Raw genomic sequence first — 18055 nt, 5'->3', positions numbered from 1 at the left:
GCATTTAGATACTTCTTATCATGGCAGTCACTTAGATACTTCCAGGTCGTTTCACTCTGTTATGAACCTTCCAAAGCAAAACGGACTTTTCAACCGCATCCCAGCTGTGGTTAAAAGGTTTATGGATGCCAATGCCAACACAGAGATGGAAGCCATTCTGATAATTATATGTTATTTAATAACAACTGTTAAAGTCCTCCACAGTTTTCATTTTACAAGTAGGCGAACAAAAATAAACTAGAGCTGTCCTCCAAAAGCAATTTGGAATTACATTCAGACAGTCAAGTAGAGAGAATTTAATATATTCAGCAAACAAAAACTACATTACGTGCCTGCTGGCCTGTTGAAAAGACAAATTCCACATTAGTTTTACCAAGCTAACTGCAAATTAATAAATTTGCTTCCAGCATACAGCCGCTTGATTAAAAGAAATTGCTCTCCCATTTCATATAATAAAGCTTCAAAGTACAAAATTCCCTGAATGCCAATTTGGGATAAAGTGAAAAAAAAAAATTGGGGGGGGAAAGGGAGGTACTTTTTTTTTTTTTTAAATGAGTAGAAAACTACAATATTTACAGAAAAGGTTAACAGAAAGAAACAAAAGCGCATTCAAACCCTCCCACTAACAATTTTTGGGAGGGCTCGCTGCTCGGGGGCACTCTGCCCTCTGTGTCCTCGGCCTCTGAATCCTCGGCCTCGCAGGAAGCGGCCGGGCACTCCAAATGTTTCCATGTTCATTTTTTTCTCCTCCGCCCAGGTGGTTCTCCTTCAGACGCACAAAAACCCCAAAACATGTTAAATATGTTGTCGAGCGTGACAAACCGCTGAGGTAACAGAACGACAAACAGCAATAGTTACATAATCACCTGGGCTTAAGGTCGGAGGAGACGTTGTCAAAGAAGCATTTGGCTTTGTCGTAGTACTTCTCTCCGACAGTGTTGTCTTCCTGCATACCCGGGCTGTCCTGGGCCTCCCCAGAATCCACCTTTTCTACTGCGGCAATTCACAAAAAAAAATAAAAAATAAAAATTTTTTTAAAAAAAAAACCTAAATTGCATATATACACGTATACCCTAAATTGCTTTACATGATGTTCAATTCACAGATTGATAGATATCCTTTAAATGAAACATACCCACAACCTCCTTAGTAAGATCATCTTTAAACTGAGCATTTGCAGTTTCAAAATCAAAATCTGACTCAAACTGCAAGGTTGTGGCCTTCGAGTTTTTCACGAGAAGTTGGCCTTTGCTTCGATTCCTGGACCTGCGACTGCCTGCACGTGAGCACCAGAACAATTTTAGACAAATAACACAAATGAGTGTAAAACCGGTTTTAGTAACCATTTAGAACAGGTTCATCTAGTTGGATATTTACATGTCAGACAGCAGAGCTATGAGAGTCTACTTTGGGAAAAAGAGAAATCCTGCGGCCAGTCTGCCCTCTGATGGAACAAACGGTAAAGACAAAGACACTGCAACATGTCAGTGAGAAATAGCTCAGAGTGTCCATTTCTAATTTTGATACCTTGTTTTTGCCTTTGTTGCTGGTTCTCAGTGCCTTGGCCTTGAACCTTGGCTGCACTTGGCTGAGATGGTGCCCGACCTAAACATAAATAAGTTAAACATTTATGTCTTTAGATGGATTAGAAGCAACGCTAAAAACAGAAGAGTGCTTTCTCTTGTACAATATGAGCCACTGTTTGAGTGCGCTTACTGGTGGGAACGTTCTCCTTATGAACCTGGCCAGAGCGCTGGTTTGGACGAACAGGCTGTTTGCCCTGCGGCTGGGTAGAAGTCTTTCCCCTTTTCTGGGCGGCACTGACCGAGGGCACGGTCTGGACAGCCTGCTCCACCATGGGAGCCCTTCTGGCTGGGATGCCATGAAGTCCTGGTACTGAGGGAGCAGGAACAAACATGGTGGGTAAACAGCCACTTTAGCATTGGGGAAAAAAAAAAGAAAAAAGAAAAATCAAATATGACATTTCCGAGACATTAAACGTACCTAGGCCCAGTGCTGCGTTGTACTGCTGGTTGAGTAGAGAAGTAGCAGCCAGCTGGTTGTAGGTGGGCATCATGTCCCTGTATGAACTCCAGCGTGGGTGATACGCTGAAGAAGAGTTGCCAAGGGATGACTGAACGCAAAAAAAGTTGAGACAAAAAAAAGGAACCCTGTTTAATCAATAGAGTAGTATGACCTTTTGATGAACATCATGTGTAAATAACATTAAAAAGTCAGCCAAATCTCAGAGCGCACACACACCTGTACAATAGCAGGGTCACGAGGCAGCCCGTGGTGGGGTTTCGGTGGCTCAGACACAGTGATATCTTTGATGTCACTTCCTCTGAAGATTATATATTCATAAATTTCATCTTTGGGTGGCGCCGGTCTGTCTGTGTGCCGGTCCTCTGTCCCATAGGATTTAACTGTTGGGAAACAAAAACCGTTTTGTTTATGTACAGCATGAAGATTACATTAAGGAACAAACGGAAAGGTCACTCTACCTTCATGTATCGAGATAAGTGTCAGAGAGAAACACGTGTCGCATCTAGGTCTACCAACCTACCTTTGGCTAACGCAACGGTGGACCTGTCCGTGTCGACAGACGACAATATCCCCTCGTACCGCATCTGCGCCTTGGATATCAGACTAATCTTACTGCCAATGTACGGGGTGCCTCCTCCAGCACTCATGTTTGTAGCGAAAAAAAAAATATGTTTTTCAAATTCAAAAGCAGCGGCTAAATCTCAGAGCGTTGAACCTCGGCACACATCCGACACGAATCAATCATATCAAGCTGTGCGCACAATTAGCGAGCACCTGTGTTGCTTTATAAGGTTGTCAGTGACGCGCCTCTTCGCCGATGGCGCTCACCTGCGCGTGAAATGGGGTTAGTTTCTTTTGCTAGCCGGCGTACACCGTAGAAACGAAGCGCAAGACTGTGGACTATACGGCCTTGGTACAACTGGACGTCCTGTTGCTATGACAAGCACACGACCGGAAAGGCTAGCGGTGACCATGGAGGAGTTTGAGGGAGCGGTGGAAAGTGGTTTTAAGAAATTACTTTTATTTTACTCCCTTGACGACACAATTATGAGCACTTGATTCATCTGTCCCACTTTATCTACAGGTGCCAATATGTAGGCTATGGGGGCAATTATATCTCCCCATAAAGGTGAGAAGATGGAAAATCAACTATTTATTTATTATCATATTATATGCCATATCATATTACATGACTCAAATCGCATTTGGATGTTAAAAATAAAAGTAAATTGGAATATATATTGTGAAATGGCCGTTTGATGTACAGGTTACAGGGGTTTAGCACATTTATATATATATCATACGTTAAATGTCCTTCAGTTTCCCTTTTCTTTTTCACATAAATATGACATGATTACCCCAAGTAGTACAATACAATACTATTTATATGCCATTGTCATTCTATTTCAAGTGTGGGTGAAATTCAAAAAATATTGCCACCTGCAAAATTCCTCGCAACTGTTTTTGATAATGATAAAAAGGTTGAGGATGTGATAATTGCTCATCAATAGGAAAAGTATAAGCCTAGAAAATGACTTAATAGCAGTGAGGGGTCTTGCAGCCTAACACCTCTTAGATTGGACTAAACATTTCTAACTTTTCAATACATGACTACAGTAGCCTTAGCTTACATTTATATTTACATTACACTTACATTATACTTGTTTAACTTAGATGCACGAGTGACTGGACCCTACACTCTTCCATAAGTGGGTCAAAAATGACCCATATTAGAATCAATGTGTTTTTATGCCATTTTTGTCATTTTGGTTAAGAATAATCACTTGTATAATATTTAGTATTATATTTAGGACCACACAAGAATGATTTCATGTTTGAAATATCTTTATTTTTCACTTTTTAACATTTTTGAAAAAGAAAATGACCCAGAACAGCAATAGAAAAATGTGAACATCCATTGTGTGTGTGTGTGTGTGTGTGTGTGTGTGTGTGTCTGTGTGTGTGTCTGTCTGTGTGTGTGTTTGTGTGTATGTATGTGTGTAACTGTCCAGTCATTGACAGTTCCTCTCTCTTTTCCCTGTTTTGCCTTCTTGTCTCATCACTGTATGTAGTTCAGACAAACTACCTGTTTCTGGCTGTGATCATTGCACACAGGTACATTGCATTTCCCACACCTATTGTTGACTTTGCGATCTTTGTTACTTGGGCAGATCTGACACCTCTTTCTCTTTGGTAGGCCCTGTCTGCTTCTTTCCTGTGGCTGGGTTGTGGCTTTTGTCATCTCACACATTTTTTTCTTTCTGCTATTTTCATCCACTACTTTGTCGTGGTGCATCGTGCTCAGGAGCACAACAGCTTTTCCTTTCTTTCTGACATAGCTGACCATGGTAAGGCTGTCGTTGAATCCAAACTCTGTGCTGTGAACCTCCCTGGACTTGGAAGGCTTCATCAGAGGAGGGATGTCTGGCTTGTTCTGACGTAGAGTCCCCACAATAGTGAGATCCTTCTCCAGGAGATGCTGCGCCAGAGGCACATTGGTGAAAAAGTTATCCATGGTGATGTTGCGACCTGTGTTTCTAAATCTACTACACAACTGCTGGACAATGTTTTCCCCCAGATTCTTCTGAACTTCTTCCCCTGGTTGTCTCCCCGTGTAAACTATACCATCTATTGCATAGGGGATGCGTGCATCACAAACCCAGAAGATCTTTAGGCCGTACTTGGCGGGCTTGCTTGGCATGTACTGTAGAAACTTGCACCTACCCCTGAATGGCACAAGCTGTTTGTCCACAGTGACACAATCACTGGGGATGAATCGCTGTCTGCAGTTGACCAGGAACAGGTCCCATACATAGCGGAAGGCTGCCATATGGTCTGTTTCCAGTCGGAAGGCTCTGGTCCTCTTATCATCGAAAGCGCAAGGTACGGCGAATGTCTTCAAATCTTCCAACAGCCATAGTGGCCTTGTACATGGGATTATGTAGAGGACTCCCAAACAGCTCACGGACTGATACATCCCAGTTCTTCTCACTTCCTGCAAGCAGGGTCAATCCAATGAAGGCCATGAATTCATCTTTGGTGACATTTTTCCATTCTTTTCCTCTAGCTGTTGCTACTCTCCGTCTTTCCAAGTTTGTGCACTTCATCACCTCTTGTATTATATCATCAGTGATAAAGAGCTCCCATGCATCTTTTGGTGAGACAGTGGTGCTAAGCCCTTGTCCAGGCCCTGACCGACTTCTGAGGATATTGTGGCTCTGTGTTCTGCCCTGGGTGGGAGGTAACTCGCTCCAGTAAGAGCCCTTCCGACTCATTCTGTTGGACATGATTTGGACACTTTCTTCTTCAGAGGACACAGAAGAGGAATCTTCTGAGTCAGATTGATCCTGTTCAGTTGGATTTCCAGGTGGACGACTGCCACTGCCACCTGGACAATAGTCCAATAGTATCAGCTCTTGCTGTGTAAAATAATCTTCCTGAGGGGTGACACTTCTGATATAGTCTGTGTGGTCCACAGTTAATTTATTACTGACAGCCACAGTTGATAAGAATCAAAGGTTCCCATTGGATTCCATAGAAAATGCATGCGGGTCATTTTTGACCCACTTATGGAAGCTTGGGGTAGTAATACAAAAACTACAATTTCTTAAAATGTATAAAAGGTAAGTTAAAAATGTAAATGGCATTATATCAAAAACATGTATTTTGAGGAATACCTGGAATATGAAATGATAACAATTTTTCATTACGAAGATATTTCAAGAAAACAACCTCACCGGGTCATTTTTGACCCACTTATGCATCTAAGCACTGTAATCTGTTTGTTTGTGCACTATATTTTATTATGAATGTTTATATGTTTATATTGTTTGCACTGTGTTGATTGTTTAATGTTATGCACCATCCATGTACAATTCCTTGTGTATGTGCAACATACTTTAGCAAATAAACGGTTCTGATTCTGATATTTCAAAAATGAAAGTAAAACATAAACACACACTTAGTTTGCATCGTGCATTTATCTAAAAAAAAAATCAGCGCACGTGGGACCTTAACCCCAGTATTAGTCCCGTGACTGCTGACAGCACTGTAGGCTATACTATTAGCTCTCTAACAGGAGGGTGGGGCGCCCTCAAACGCCTCTTTACAACAGCTACTTCACTTGTTGGCCAAAAACACTGCAGCCATCTTGCCCCGCGCGTCAAGAGTGAGTAAACTCTGAAATTAGGTTCGTTGGCTTGTTGTAAACCACGTTATCACTCTACCAATAGTCACGCGGTGCAATTCTGAAACCAAATCGCCATTGGGTTTGTGTAAACACGTCGGTGACGATGTAATATTTGATGAAGACAATTCGTCTCCGATACGATGTTGTTCCGTCTCACGCATCCGCTGGAATGACAGCTGAAGCCATTGGTACCGCCTTTTACAATGCGGAGCAGCCAATCACAGCTCGCCAAAATCCCCCGCACGGAGACGTTTCACTGTTGTGCGCATGCGCATGTCAGTTGGTAAGTCCCTCCGCTTCTCACAAGCTCGCAGGAGTGTGAAGATGGCGGTTGGGTCCGGTCCGCTGGATGAGCCTTTTTTACACACAGAGGCGAATAAAGCGGTAGTTTGTCATTCCGTTCAGTCTGTAGAGTCACATCTGCCGTTCTTGTGTCACAACAACCACTGGTGTAGGCACGAGGCAGCCGGTAATTACACGGCTATAGTTCACGGACAAGAGGGTAGCGCGAGCTAATGTCCAGCTGGGACTTGGTCAAGACGGTTGCCAAAAGCAGGTACGCTGTAACTACTACTGTTGTTTACCTCTTTGTCTCTCCGAGTATACACGAAAACCAACAGCTGACTGAGAAAAACAGTGTCAGAGTATTGCACCCATCACAAATTCAAGATTGTTCGTGCTCCTTTTAAACAAGTTGGAAGTGCAGGGGGGGGGGGGGTTCTCATCATAACGAGGTCTCCATGGTTCAACCATGGATGCGTCGACGGACTCCACCACGGGACGCGACCCGGACAAAACACTTGTTGTCAGTGGTGCTGTGACTTCGCTCCCTAATCACCAGGGGAAAGTCGACTCACACTCAGCGCAGACTTTCAATGGGAGCCGAATTATGAACTCTCACAATTCAGGAAGTGCCGACTCTCTCGCGGGGGCGACGGTGACAAGTGGCACCGTGATATCTGTCAACAACAGTGGACCAGTGGTGTCAAAGGGGCTGGCCAGTGCAGCAACGCATCCCTCGTCAAACAGTGTAATTCAGACGCATCTCGTGAACTCCCCGAGTGTCGTCTCTGCGACAGGAGGACCCACGGTGACGCTCGTCAGGCCGCCTGTGAACACCGCGGGGTCGGGTGCAACTGTGAATGGGAACAATAATAATGCGAGCCTCAACACAGCGGGTCACACAGCAGGTCACACAGGTTTAGGCATACACACCCCGCCGTCCAACCCGGTGTCTGTGAGCGCAGGGCCGAACATAATCAAAGCAGAGCCACCCACAACAATAATACAGTCGGCACCGCTGCAGGCGGCTGTCAGTCCTGGTGCCGTCGGCGCTGCCCGGATTTCTCCGACGGTAGCCAGCGGTCCCGGCGGGATCCGAGCCCCGACGCCTCAGATGTTGGCCCCGAGGCTGCCCCAGACCTCACCCGGACAGCCCAGTATCGGCCTCCATAACATCCAGCTCCCCCCGGGTGAGTGAAGACATTCTTTTTACACGTTTGACTGATTGACCAATCATCGGTTTGTTGGTCATCCAATACAAACTCTATAGAAAGTGTCCTCTCAGACTCAACATCAGTAGTGTGCCAGATTCCCTAAATAACACAGAACTGTTCTGATTTATGGTTCAGGGATGGTGCTTGTGCGCAGTGAGAGTGGACAGCTGCTGATGATTCCTCAGCAGGCTCTGGCCCAGATGCAGGCCCAGGCACAGGGAGGCACGGCACCGCGCACCGCTACACCGACAAGCGTGCCGCCTCCTGTCCAGGTAAGATCCTTTAGTCCGCCTCGGAAGAGCTTTGTGCCGGCAACCATTGTGTCACTCTAGTGCCACGGTCAGTGTTATTGTCCATGTACAGCTCGCCATCCTGCCTACAGCTCAGATTAGCACCTGTTGAGTAGAATATTAGTTCATTTATAGCTCATGTGTAGGTATATGGATAGCAGTGGGCTTGTATATTATTGTGTTGTATTCATTGGCGTATCTTAAAGATGATATGGACTTTACATCGATGATATTTGTTTTGGGTCTCGTCTCAGGCTCCTGGAAACATCAGCAGACTAGTGGCCCCCAGCACAATCCGTCAAGGCTGTCCCGCCCCGACGCCGCTCGCTGCGACCACCACTCTTCACAGACCTCCCATCCTTCAGGTAACCCCGTCTGTTGGCGTCAAAGGATTTTTATTATTATGCTCACTTGGCTCGTTTGTGTCCATAACTTGCTCATGCTACAGACTGAGGGATGATACTAAGTGACCTATTCACTGTTTGACACATAAGCCGGTAATATCATACTGTAATATAAAACATCATCAGAGTGACACTAGAAGGAGTGCATTTTGCCTCAATGAAAAGGATACAAACTCTCATTCTCTAGAAGATGTGTTGTTTGGTAGACGTGTGAATAAATGTTTTTCCAATTGCCCGGGTTTATTGGTAATCCTGAAACTTGTTTCCTGGATTTTCTATAGTAGAGTTGAGACCTGTATTGAAGGAATTCATTTATTTATAAAGAGCTTTATGTGTCACACACGCTGAAACATGTCAGCAGATTTGCCAGTTACAAATATAGGATGCTGACGTCTTTACTAATGTCGTAAAAAAAACAAACATATTTTTTTTTGAGGAAGCAAACCCAACTGAAATTCAGTGCAGGAGAAGAGCACCTGTTTCCTCTTATGAACCTGACATTTGATGCAACTCTAAAACCCACACATGACTAGAAACATGGTTTTGAAACATTTGAACAACCTAAATACCATGTTTATGATGGTGATGTCTTGTCTTCTCAGAGCTCAGTTGGGGCTGCAGCACCAGGAATTACCCCCAGGACCGTCAGCCAAACAGCTGGGACCACAGTGGCCTCAGTCATGATGAGCAGAGTGAGTTGTGCTATGCCCCGAGGGATAAGATGCTCGTTAAATAGTCGTATCATAAAAGAAGGCGAGAGATGCGGCGATGTATAGCGTGGCTATTCAAAAACGAGACGGGAATCTGTTCATACTCTGTGTTTTTGGCAGGAGACAATAGAGAACGTGAAGAAATGTAAGAACTTCCTGTCTACGTTGATCAAGCTGGCATCCACTGGGAAGCAATCTACAGAGACTGCAGCCAGTGTGAGAGAGCTGGTCAAGGAGCTGCTGGTGAGTGAGCCCTACATACAGGAGACACACATGGACATGTCAACGGCTATTCTAGGTTTGACAAATGACAAATAAATTAAATTATTTACCTAAAAGTAAAAAAAGAATCCCAGCTGTCCTTTAAAAGTGGAAGCCTCATCTGTACCTGCAAATGATGGCTCTCTCTCAGCTCTTTATGCCTGAATGTCGTACTAGGAGGGCAGACTGGAAGCGGAGGAATTCACCAGCAGATTGTACAAAGAGCTCAACTCCTCCCCGCAACCTTACCTTGTGCCTTTCCTCAAGGTAAGATAGCTTGTATTCTATCGTCATTGTCCGAGTGTCATCTTTAAGCGCGTTTCTGTAAAATACAACCCGTTCATCTTCTGTAGAGAAGCCTCCCAGCCCTGAGGCAGCTCACCCCAGACTCAGCAGCCTTCATCCAGCAGAGTCAGCTTCCCCAGCAGGCCTCAGGTCCGGTCCCCTCCACCTCACCCATCCCCACCACGGTGGTCCTGGGCAGCCCAGCGCCCCGCCTCACTGCTGCAGTCAGCAGGCCTCAGCTCCAGCCCGGCATAAGCAAACCAGGACTGACCCCCTCACTGGTAAACCCACCGTCAGCCTAACTCAAATCTATTTCCACTTGCACAATAAAACATACATTTTATATATCATTCTTGTAATAATGACACAATCTGCATTTGGAACTTTATCCATGCAGGTTATGCAGCCCCAACAGCAGAGAGCAATGTTGAAACCTCAGGTAGTTTTATCCACAACCCCCATGGTGACTCTCAGGAATCAGGCCCCTGGCCGCATCATGCTGGGACAGCAACAGCCGGGTGAGGAAGTCAATTTGATCACATCCCTGTCTGTCTGTCTGTCTGTCTCTCTCAGAGTGACCTGTAGTATTCATTGAGATTTTTGTGTCTCTGCCAGTTCCTGTGAGGACGGAGGTGTCACCTGTTTTTAAACAAGCCTCTGCTGCATCCTTGAGCCTGGCTCAAAAGAACAAGCTGAAAGAGGCGGGGGGCACATTCAAGTAAGATTACAGAATTCAAATCAGTTTCCACCATAAATGTCCCTTAATCACAAAGGTTATAGTGAAAGCATCACTTGTAGGTGGTAAATGTACTTTTGGAAACTCTTCGAACTTGCCCAGCAAAAAGAAAAAAAAAAATCAGCTATTTTTTTTTTTTTTTGCCTACACCTTCGTTTATGTTTACAGAGACGAGGACGACATCAACGATGTGGCCTCCATGGCTGGAGTGAACCTATCTGAGGAAAGTGCTAATATCCTCGCAACCAATTCTAGACTAGTGGGAGCGGTGACACATTCCTGTAAGGACGAGGCTTTCCTCTCCTGTCCCGTCCTACAGAGGAGAATGCAGGAGATAGGTGAGACAACGCTTTTGACAATACAGCATCTATCTCATTTATTCCTCCATCCACATCCTAAAGCCCTGTTGTCTCCGTTTCTGTTCCAGGTAGGAGGTATGGGGTGACAGACCTGGGTGCGGAGGTGGTGAACTTTGTCTCCCACGCTACTCAGCAGCGGCTCCAGAACCTGATGGGAAAAGTCACTCTAGTGGCTCAGCAGAAAAACGTCAACTTCAAGGTTTGTTTACGGCATCATTAGAGAGACTCGTACCGGTATACATGTCTGCTCCCCACAGTGCAGATTGAGTCTTAACCAGATGTTTGCATCCAATCAGTGTTGGTGCTAAGACACTCAAGGGTCCGCTGTATTTACGATGCAAGTGACAGATACAACGTTTTGAGCGCACATATATGCAGTAATCTCTTTTGTATCCTTTTCTGGGATAACATTGTGGCACTGACACATTGTGCTGTCTGTCGGCAGGAGGAGGACACGCATGAGCAGAGCAGTGATGTTCGTGCTCAGCTCAAGTTCTTTGAGCAGTTGGACCAGCTGGAGAAACAACGCAAGGAGGAACAGGAGAGAGAGATCCTCCTAAAGGCAGCTAAGGTGCAGCTTCACTCACAGATAATAATAATAATAATAATAACAATAATAATCATACAAATATGTCCAAAGGCTATTGGTGAAATTCACTTTACACAAAATGGTAGTAAAAGGTAATGGGGTAGCTGCAGTGAAGAGTTACAATCAATTCCTTTCTTTAATGAATACTTTGATAAAATATTCTGTTAGTATGAACCATCTTATGCACTCGTCAAAACGCGACTTATTACATGCAGCAGGCATGGCATTGAAGATCTTCTGGGATTAAATAGACTTTCATCCATTTTTATTTCAGGGTGTTGCATTTTTAATGTCTGGATGAGATCAACCCATTTATTTATAATAGCAGGTGTCATAAATGCTGATTTGTTTGGCCTACATTTAGTGCTTTGGTATCCCGCAGCGATTCTCTTCTCCAGAAACACATTGATATTCTGCAAAGTTTGACTAAAGGTCTCTTGCGATTGATTTTGACTCACCCTCAGGATGTTAGGATGTAACTCTGAACAATTTCTAACAAATGTACTGTGTGATATATCAAATAGCAATTTGCATATATATACAAAACATGTTTTTTGTTGAAGAATTGTGCAGTAAAAAAAAGTAAATATTGATGTTTATGAGACTATGTAGGGGACGTGAACTCACAAGTAGTTTATGTAGAATCTGCTTCTGCCAACATCGCGTATTAACGTGTCTCGTTCTCGGCTTTGCAGTCTCGAGCTCGACAGGAGGACCCAGAGCAGCTGCGTCTGAAACAGAAGGCAAAAGAGGTAGGATGAGAGAGGCAGGACAGTCAACTAGTGTTTCTGTAGGTTTAAGCGATGCATGCTGGGATTTTCATGTCGCTACGTGTGCGTTATCCAGATGCAGCAGCAGGAGCTGGCTCAGATGAGACAGAGGGAGGCCAACCTAACAGCTTTGGCAGCCATCGGTCCCAGGAAGAAGAGGAAGATTCTGGGCTCTCCATCCTCCTCTGCTGCAGCCGAGGTAACGCTAATTACTGTACATTCCCCAAATAGTGTTATTTGTCCTGGGCCAGCTGGATAAAGAAGCGGTGGCGTAGCTCGTTTATCCATAAAGTCACCATATACCTTTGGCACCACTTTCCTTCTCAACCTCAGCCGTCTTCACCCTGCAGCGAACATCTCTTTACGTTACTTAATTAGCATAAGCTGGACAGAGACTGAATGGAGAGTCACATATGACTCACACTTTAACAGAAGATGTTAAAATGCCAGTAACAGCAATGGTATTATCCATTTTTCCATTGACCACAAATCTCTCTGTTCTAGACTTTTGATTGCTCTATACACACACACACACACACACACACACACACACACACACACACACACACACACACACACACACACACACACACACACACACACACACACACACACACACACACACACACACACACACTCTCTCTCCATGCGTTGGGGGTTCGGCTCTGTTTAGTTTTGGTGTTTTCTTTCTCTCCACATTCATTCTTCCACTGTGTGGATTCACGAGGGAGCATCCACAATAGCAAAGGCTGTTCTCAGAAATAAGCGTCAAACCATTTGCTGCAATAACCGGCCCTGTTTGATTCCCTCAGGAAACAACGTGCGATATCCCTTCTTCTGTTTACTTACTTTGACAAAGGCTGCAGTAATTTAAAGAGGTGGTGTTTATTTGTACACCTTCCCTGCCTCCCAATAACACTGCCGCCTTTGTGCTGGTCTTCTACATGTAGACTTTTCTAAAGTTTATTGAAAAATACAACAAATACAGATGTCACAGAGTTGTATTGTATTCTGTTGGGTACGATGCAAATTGCTGTAGCAGTAAATGGTAAGTGGGAAAGATGTTATTAAATCAAACAAACGCCCATGGAAATAACATTCAAACAAAACAGTATTGTATGTTTCTATAAGCAACAGAGTACATGACTGCTGGGCTTCCTAAATAGTCTGCATGGTATTGCTAGCAAAAAAAAAAAAAAAAAAAGGCATTTACACAGGGTTTATAGCAATTAAAAGCATGCAAGAAACGGCTTCTAATGATCACGGTTACAGTGATTAACTGAGTATTTTTCTCTAAATGAAAACCATACTCTCCTCAAGGCTCATGACAAACTGCAGAAAACGAGCCAACAAGACGCAGCAGCAAAACAAGGTTTCCTTGTTCCTTGTTTCCAGTCATGGCTGCTCAAAAACTCATCACTACTTTATATTTATGTAATTAATATACAAATGGCAATTAGATGAAAGAAAAGAAAATGATTATAATAATCATCCAGGGACAGACGTGATCACGGTTCCTGCTGCACTTCATCCAACATTCCCATAGTAGACTCGGCCTACTGTGTCACAAAAGCCTTTTCTTTAACCATTTCTAAATGTCCTATGGTGTGGCGTTGTCTCGGGGGGGAAAGAAATCGTTCTGATGTATTAAAGAATAACAAGTTCATTGGCCAACATGCTTCTATCCATCACATTTCTTTACCGATCTTAAAGCAGCTCAGGGTTGTGTGTGGGGCTGACGTCTATCCCATCATGCTTCTGACAACAGGCCGGGTCTATTTAAGTGCTCACACATGTAGACAGACAAATACAATTCCAATATTATTTCATCATTTCCCTATAGCTTTAGCCAAACCTCTCTGCTGGCTTTCTAGTGTCAATGCACTTTCAATCTCAACACTGAGTGTGGATTCATTTATCTTGATCAAATGGTACATTTCTGTTTAGTTGAGCTATTCCACAACCTCCCCTGGTAACTGCAGAAGTAGGGCTGCGCTCTGGGGTACTAGCTCTCCTGGATGGATTTCATTGACCGCATGCTTTTGGACTGTTGAATTGAATCCGGAGCAACCCATGCAGGAGAACATGCAAACTGTGCACGGGGAAGGCTCCAGCCAGATGGGGCTTTCTGCTGCTCCTTAGTGGTGAACAATAACCATGTCAATGTAAAAAAATAAAATAAAAGGGTAAAGATGCATGCAGGCGCAAACTTTTCCGAATATTTCTTTGGGTCTACTCGTATACATGTCACATACCCCCCCACTCTAAACCTCTCTTTCTCCCGCCCATCTGTCAGGGATCAGGACCGGGCCCCTCTACGTCTGGCGGGGCGGGTCCGTCGGGCTCCAGACCCACACGGCAGCGCATCACGCGCGTCAATCTCAGGGACCTGCTCTTCTGTTTGGAGAACGAGAGATCCAGCAGTCACTCCCAGTTCCTCTACAAGGGCTTTCTCAAATAGACTCGATGTCAGAGGGGAGGAGGAGGGGAGTGTGTGTGGAGAGACCAACCGCTCCCACCACAGAGACGGCATGTCTTCTAAATGAAGAAGAGGAGGAGGAGGAGGGCGGCATCTCGGCACATTTGGAAGCTTTTCGGATATATACCCGATGACCTGAAGTACAGTAATAACCATATTGGATGGCCTCTCTACCTCCCCCTCCCTTTAAATAATGCCTATTTAGCTTCAGAACACTGATGGACTAATGCCATTTACCCTGTACAACTATTCAGAAAGTGCAGTAATGGATTGTGTGTTATGAGGTATTGTTTATGTATGAAAAAATGACTTATTATACATTATGCACTGTCACGCAGTACAGTATATTTTCAGATTATTTGTATGCGCATTAGACTTAAAAGCAATGGTAATCATTTTGTTTTCAAATCAAAATTTGTTTTAATACACCATTGACTAATTTTATTGAATAATGATTTGATTTTGATGATTTATTATTAGTTTGTACTCCAAACTGTGTAACCTACTGAGTTGCCTTCCTAACTATGAATAAGCCATATAGCCAATTAACCGTGCTGTAACCCATGAAGCAGTAGCTCTGTATCGTCATCTCCATCACTATACTTTATTTGTTCAGCATATTTATTTACTAAACTCGAGCTTAAATCAATGTTTAGTTATTTATTTAAGTTTGCGTGGCGTGTCAGTTGTTTCATGTAGCTTCAATTCAAAACAAAATGCATTTACCTGCATAGGATGTGTTTAAAATGAGTTTTGATATTGTGTTGGGTGTTTTAGATTTTAGTGAGTGAAGAGGGGTTTGTTCTTTTTTTTATCTTTTAAGTTCTTTTTGAAATTAGTTTGACATGTATTGATTTCTATAACTTCATAGCTTTCAGAAAGCTTTTAACCCGTATTGTTATAGCAAACATATATCTACCTGAAAGTGATTTCTATTTTTGTAGCTGCCCACCAACACATATTTTTACTTTTTCAATAGTGACTGACATTGTCCGACTCCAGGAGGACACAGGAGTATCTTCTTGTACATTTGTAAATGTTACACCTAAAGTTTACACACGGTTTTGTATAGAATTGAGAATTTACCCACCCAGCATAAAGGAAAACCACATTTTATCTATTAAGTAGTTTGAATAAATAATGATTTTACAGTAACTGGTATGGTTTGGTGTTTAAAAGGTGTTTTTGTATTGCATTGTATCCCACTAGGGGGCAGCATTGCATTATTAAAACATCTGGATGTGAGCTCCATGTGGCACTGAGGATACTGAGGCTTTGTACATGAACGAGCTGAATGCCTTTAATTCCTTCTTACTCTACCTGTTCACAGATAATTCCACTTAATCCTCTAACATCTGCAAAGCCACATGTACTACACCATGTGTGTCCCCTGGGTCTACACAGGCATCTATTGAGCACAACTCCCAAGAGCAGAACACACAGCTCTCAACCTAGAACGAAAAAAAAAGAAAAAAATCACAGTCTGCTACCAGTCTGTGCGGGTCTATGTTGGGAAGTCTCGTTTGAGTCCGTCTCCATTATGGGCCCCAACACACGGCGCACTGGCAACAGCTGCAACATCAGCTGCGAACATTCTCCACAAGCATGGGCTGGAAATAATTAGGCCACTCTGCCACTGGGACAGTTGCCTGATGCTGCAATGATTGGGAGCAGCTTTCGTATCGCCGTTGACCAAAGAGGAACAATAAGTGTATATTTGCAGCCATCAGTGGTGATGAGCCACACTTCCATTTTCTATAATGAAAGTACATCTGGGAGCCACTAGGTGGCAATTTTACCCCATTACAGGATTGTGCTGTAGCTGACGGGGACTGAAACGGCAGGTTCTTCTTTATAGTTAATAGTATCTCGTTACATTTTGGTAGACGTTATTGTTCACATGTTCATGCTTTGCTCTGCTGGACAAAACAGACCACTAAGCCAATCTGTGAGGCAAAAAAAGAAAGGGAGAGAAACCCTGGATTGCCAATTATATCACAGCACAGTGACGCTGTGAGAGAGCAGAGCTGGATAAAAAACCCCGGCTTTCCGTCGCGAGTACAGAACCGGCGTGGCCTCGCAGTCCCTCGCAGTCCGTCTTGGTGTCGGTGACTCAGGTTAGGCCTCGACCCTTGCGCCTCAGCCCAATCCAATATTTTTCCTGGTAATCCTCCTTCCACTCCTCAACACTGCTGCTCTTTCAGAGTTAAGTCCACATAAGCTCCCACTTGAGTGCCAGAGGCAGAGCAACAACGGGGATGGTGCGGTTGCCTAGCGACGTCTCAGTCACTGCACCTGAGGGTGTTGGGTAAACACCCCGAGCCTGCCGAAGGGAAGAGGAGAGGAGTAACACCGCCGTTTCCTTCCTTGACATTTATTAAAAGAGGGGGCTGTTATTAATTTGTTACATTCATTGTTGTCATTTATGACCCCAGGGTGAGATTATATAATAAACCAAACATAAAAGCAAGTTCATTTATGTGTGTGTGTGTGTGTGTGTGTGTGTGTGTGTGTGTGTGTGTGAGTACGCCTGTGACTGTCGCTCTGTTGCTTTTGTCTGAATCCAAGATGCGATTTGACTGCAGCGATAGTGCTTCTCAGCAGGGTCCATCTTGCCCCATCTTGCACTGTTATGATAAATCTCCAGTCTGACATTTTTTCTTTTTGTTTACGCTCACAGAGGGGCTCACTTTTAATGATGGTTAGAGGCTGATGAAAGCCCCCCCCTCCCTCCTGCCCCCATCACTCACATGAATCAGATGCTTATGGAAATCTTTATTAAAAAGGTAAGACCCCTATAGCAAGATGAATACGAGGGTTGCGGTGTTCCTTCATTGACACTACTTTGCAAACCAATGAATTCAAAATTCCATTTGTAATCCCACCATATTCACACTGTGAGACAAATGCAATACTAAGAGTCAGTTAATTAATTTTATCCCTTTTAACGCCTCCTTGCATATTGTTGATTAAGCTTGGAGCTTATGAATAAAACTCCCCCCAAGGAGGAGTGTGAGAATGGGATTTGGATGAACTGATGTGGCACTTTATCGTCCATTAAGATGCACAAATCCAGTAGCCTATAACCACTCTTATCCTGGTATGAAAGTGAATGATTTTCAGCCTTTCCTGGAATAATCAAACCTTGCAATATAACATTCAACAACAACTCATTAGTTTGCACCTCCTCGCAAGTCCATTTCCTGTGTGCCCTTGTTCCACCTGGGTTAATGCTGACTTTAGGACTCTTTTGTTATGGGGTCGACGAGGCCAGTCTGCTTTGGCCCGGAGATACTATAATAAGGCCAGTGTTTATGACTGCTGCTGAAATGGGTTTGTAAGTGTGGCTAAACCTGTGCGGTATTGACGCTGGGGTTAATAGCCTGTTGGCCTCTTTAATAGAGTTGAATCAGGTCAAGCAGCAGACGCCGTCAGCCCACA

The 18055-nt window shown here is 43.9% G+C and overlaps 2 protein-coding genes and 1 pseudogene across 3 annotated transcripts; 1 reads left to right on the top strand and 2 right to left on the bottom strand.

The window, feature by feature from the left end:
• Positions 1-205: 205 nt before the first annotated feature.
• Positions 206-2843, bottom strand: LOC137879488 (protein LSM14 homolog B-B-like). Of its 2 annotated transcripts, XM_068720236.1 has the most exons (8): positions 2567-2840; positions 2263-2426; positions 2005-2134; positions 1717-1896; positions 1528-1605; positions 1136-1276; positions 867-993; positions 206-766 (listed from the first exon to the last, which is right to left on the bottom strand). In XM_068720236.1, exons 1-8 carry the CDS (start codon positions 2691-2693, stop codon positions 610-612), a joined length of 1104 nt encoding a protein of 367 aa, XP_068576337.1. In that variant the 5' UTR covers positions 2694-2840; the 3' UTR covers positions 206-609. The 2 variants fall into 2 exon arrangements, with proteins under 2 accessions (XP_068576337.1, XP_068576339.1); XM_068720238.1 differs by lacking the exon at positions 1136-1276 and having other exon boundaries at positions 2567-2843.
• Positions 2844-4029: 1186 nt separating this feature from the next.
• Positions 4030-5810, bottom strand: LOC137879712 (piggyBac transposable element-derived protein 4-like; annotated as a pseudogene).
• A 744-nt stretch (positions 5811-6554) lies between these two features.
• taf4a (TAF4A RNA polymerase II, TATA box binding protein (TBP)-associated factor) lies at positions 6555-15769 on the top strand. The gene is made up of 15 exons (XM_068720293.1): positions 6555-7707; positions 7867-8003; positions 8276-8386; positions 9028-9117; positions 9256-9378; positions 9574-9663; positions 9750-9962; positions 10079-10199; positions 10297-10399; positions 10586-10755; positions 10845-10975; positions 11222-11347; positions 12061-12117; positions 12212-12334; positions 14432-15769. The coding sequence occupies exons 1-15, from the start codon at positions 6987-6989 to the stop codon at positions 14594-14596; spliced, it is 2481 nt and encodes an 826-aa protein (XP_068576394.1). The 5' UTR covers positions 6555-6986; the 3' UTR covers positions 14597-15769.
• Positions 15770-18055: the final 2286 nt, after the last annotated feature.

This window comes from Cebidichthys violaceus, unplaced genomic scaffold (genome assembly GCF_023349555.1).
Source record: "Cebidichthys violaceus isolate CVI_PGR_0920_01 unplaced genomic scaffold, fCebVio1.0.p SCAF_25, whole genome shotgun sequence".
NCBI classification, from domain to species: domain Eukaryota; kingdom Metazoa; phylum Chordata; class Actinopteri; order Perciformes; family Stichaeidae; genus Cebidichthys; species Cebidichthys violaceus.
Note: the sequence above shows the minus strand (reverse complement) of the source record. Positions and strands in the feature narration are given on the sequence as shown.

Bases quoted from the DNA above. Each gene is read 5' to 3' on its own strand.
- taf4a (XM_068720293.1), top strand. From the start codon at position 6,987: ATGGATGCGTCGACGGACTCCACCACGGGACGCGACCCGGACAAAACA. The intron at 8,004-8,275 runs GTAAGATCCTTT...GTCTCGTCTCAG, and splicing joins GCGTGCCGCCTCCTGTCCAG to GCTCCTGGAAACATCAGCAG. The intron at 12,118-12,211 runs GTAGGATGAGAG...TGCGTTATCCAG, and splicing joins TGAAACAGAAGGCAAAAGAG to ATGCAGCAGCAGGAGCTGGC.
- LOC137879488 (XM_068720236.1), bottom strand. From the start codon at position 2,693: ATGAGTGCTGGAGGAGGCACCCCGTACATTGGCAGTAAGATTAGTCTG. The intron at 1,606-1,716 runs GTAAGCGCACTC...ATTTATGTTTAG, and splicing joins TAAGGAGAACGTTCCCACCA to GTCGGGCACCATCTCAGCCA. The intron at 1,277-1,527 runs GTATCAAAATTA...GCTCACGTGCAG, and splicing joins GCAACAAAGGCAAAAACAAG to GCAGTCGCAGGTCCAGGAAT.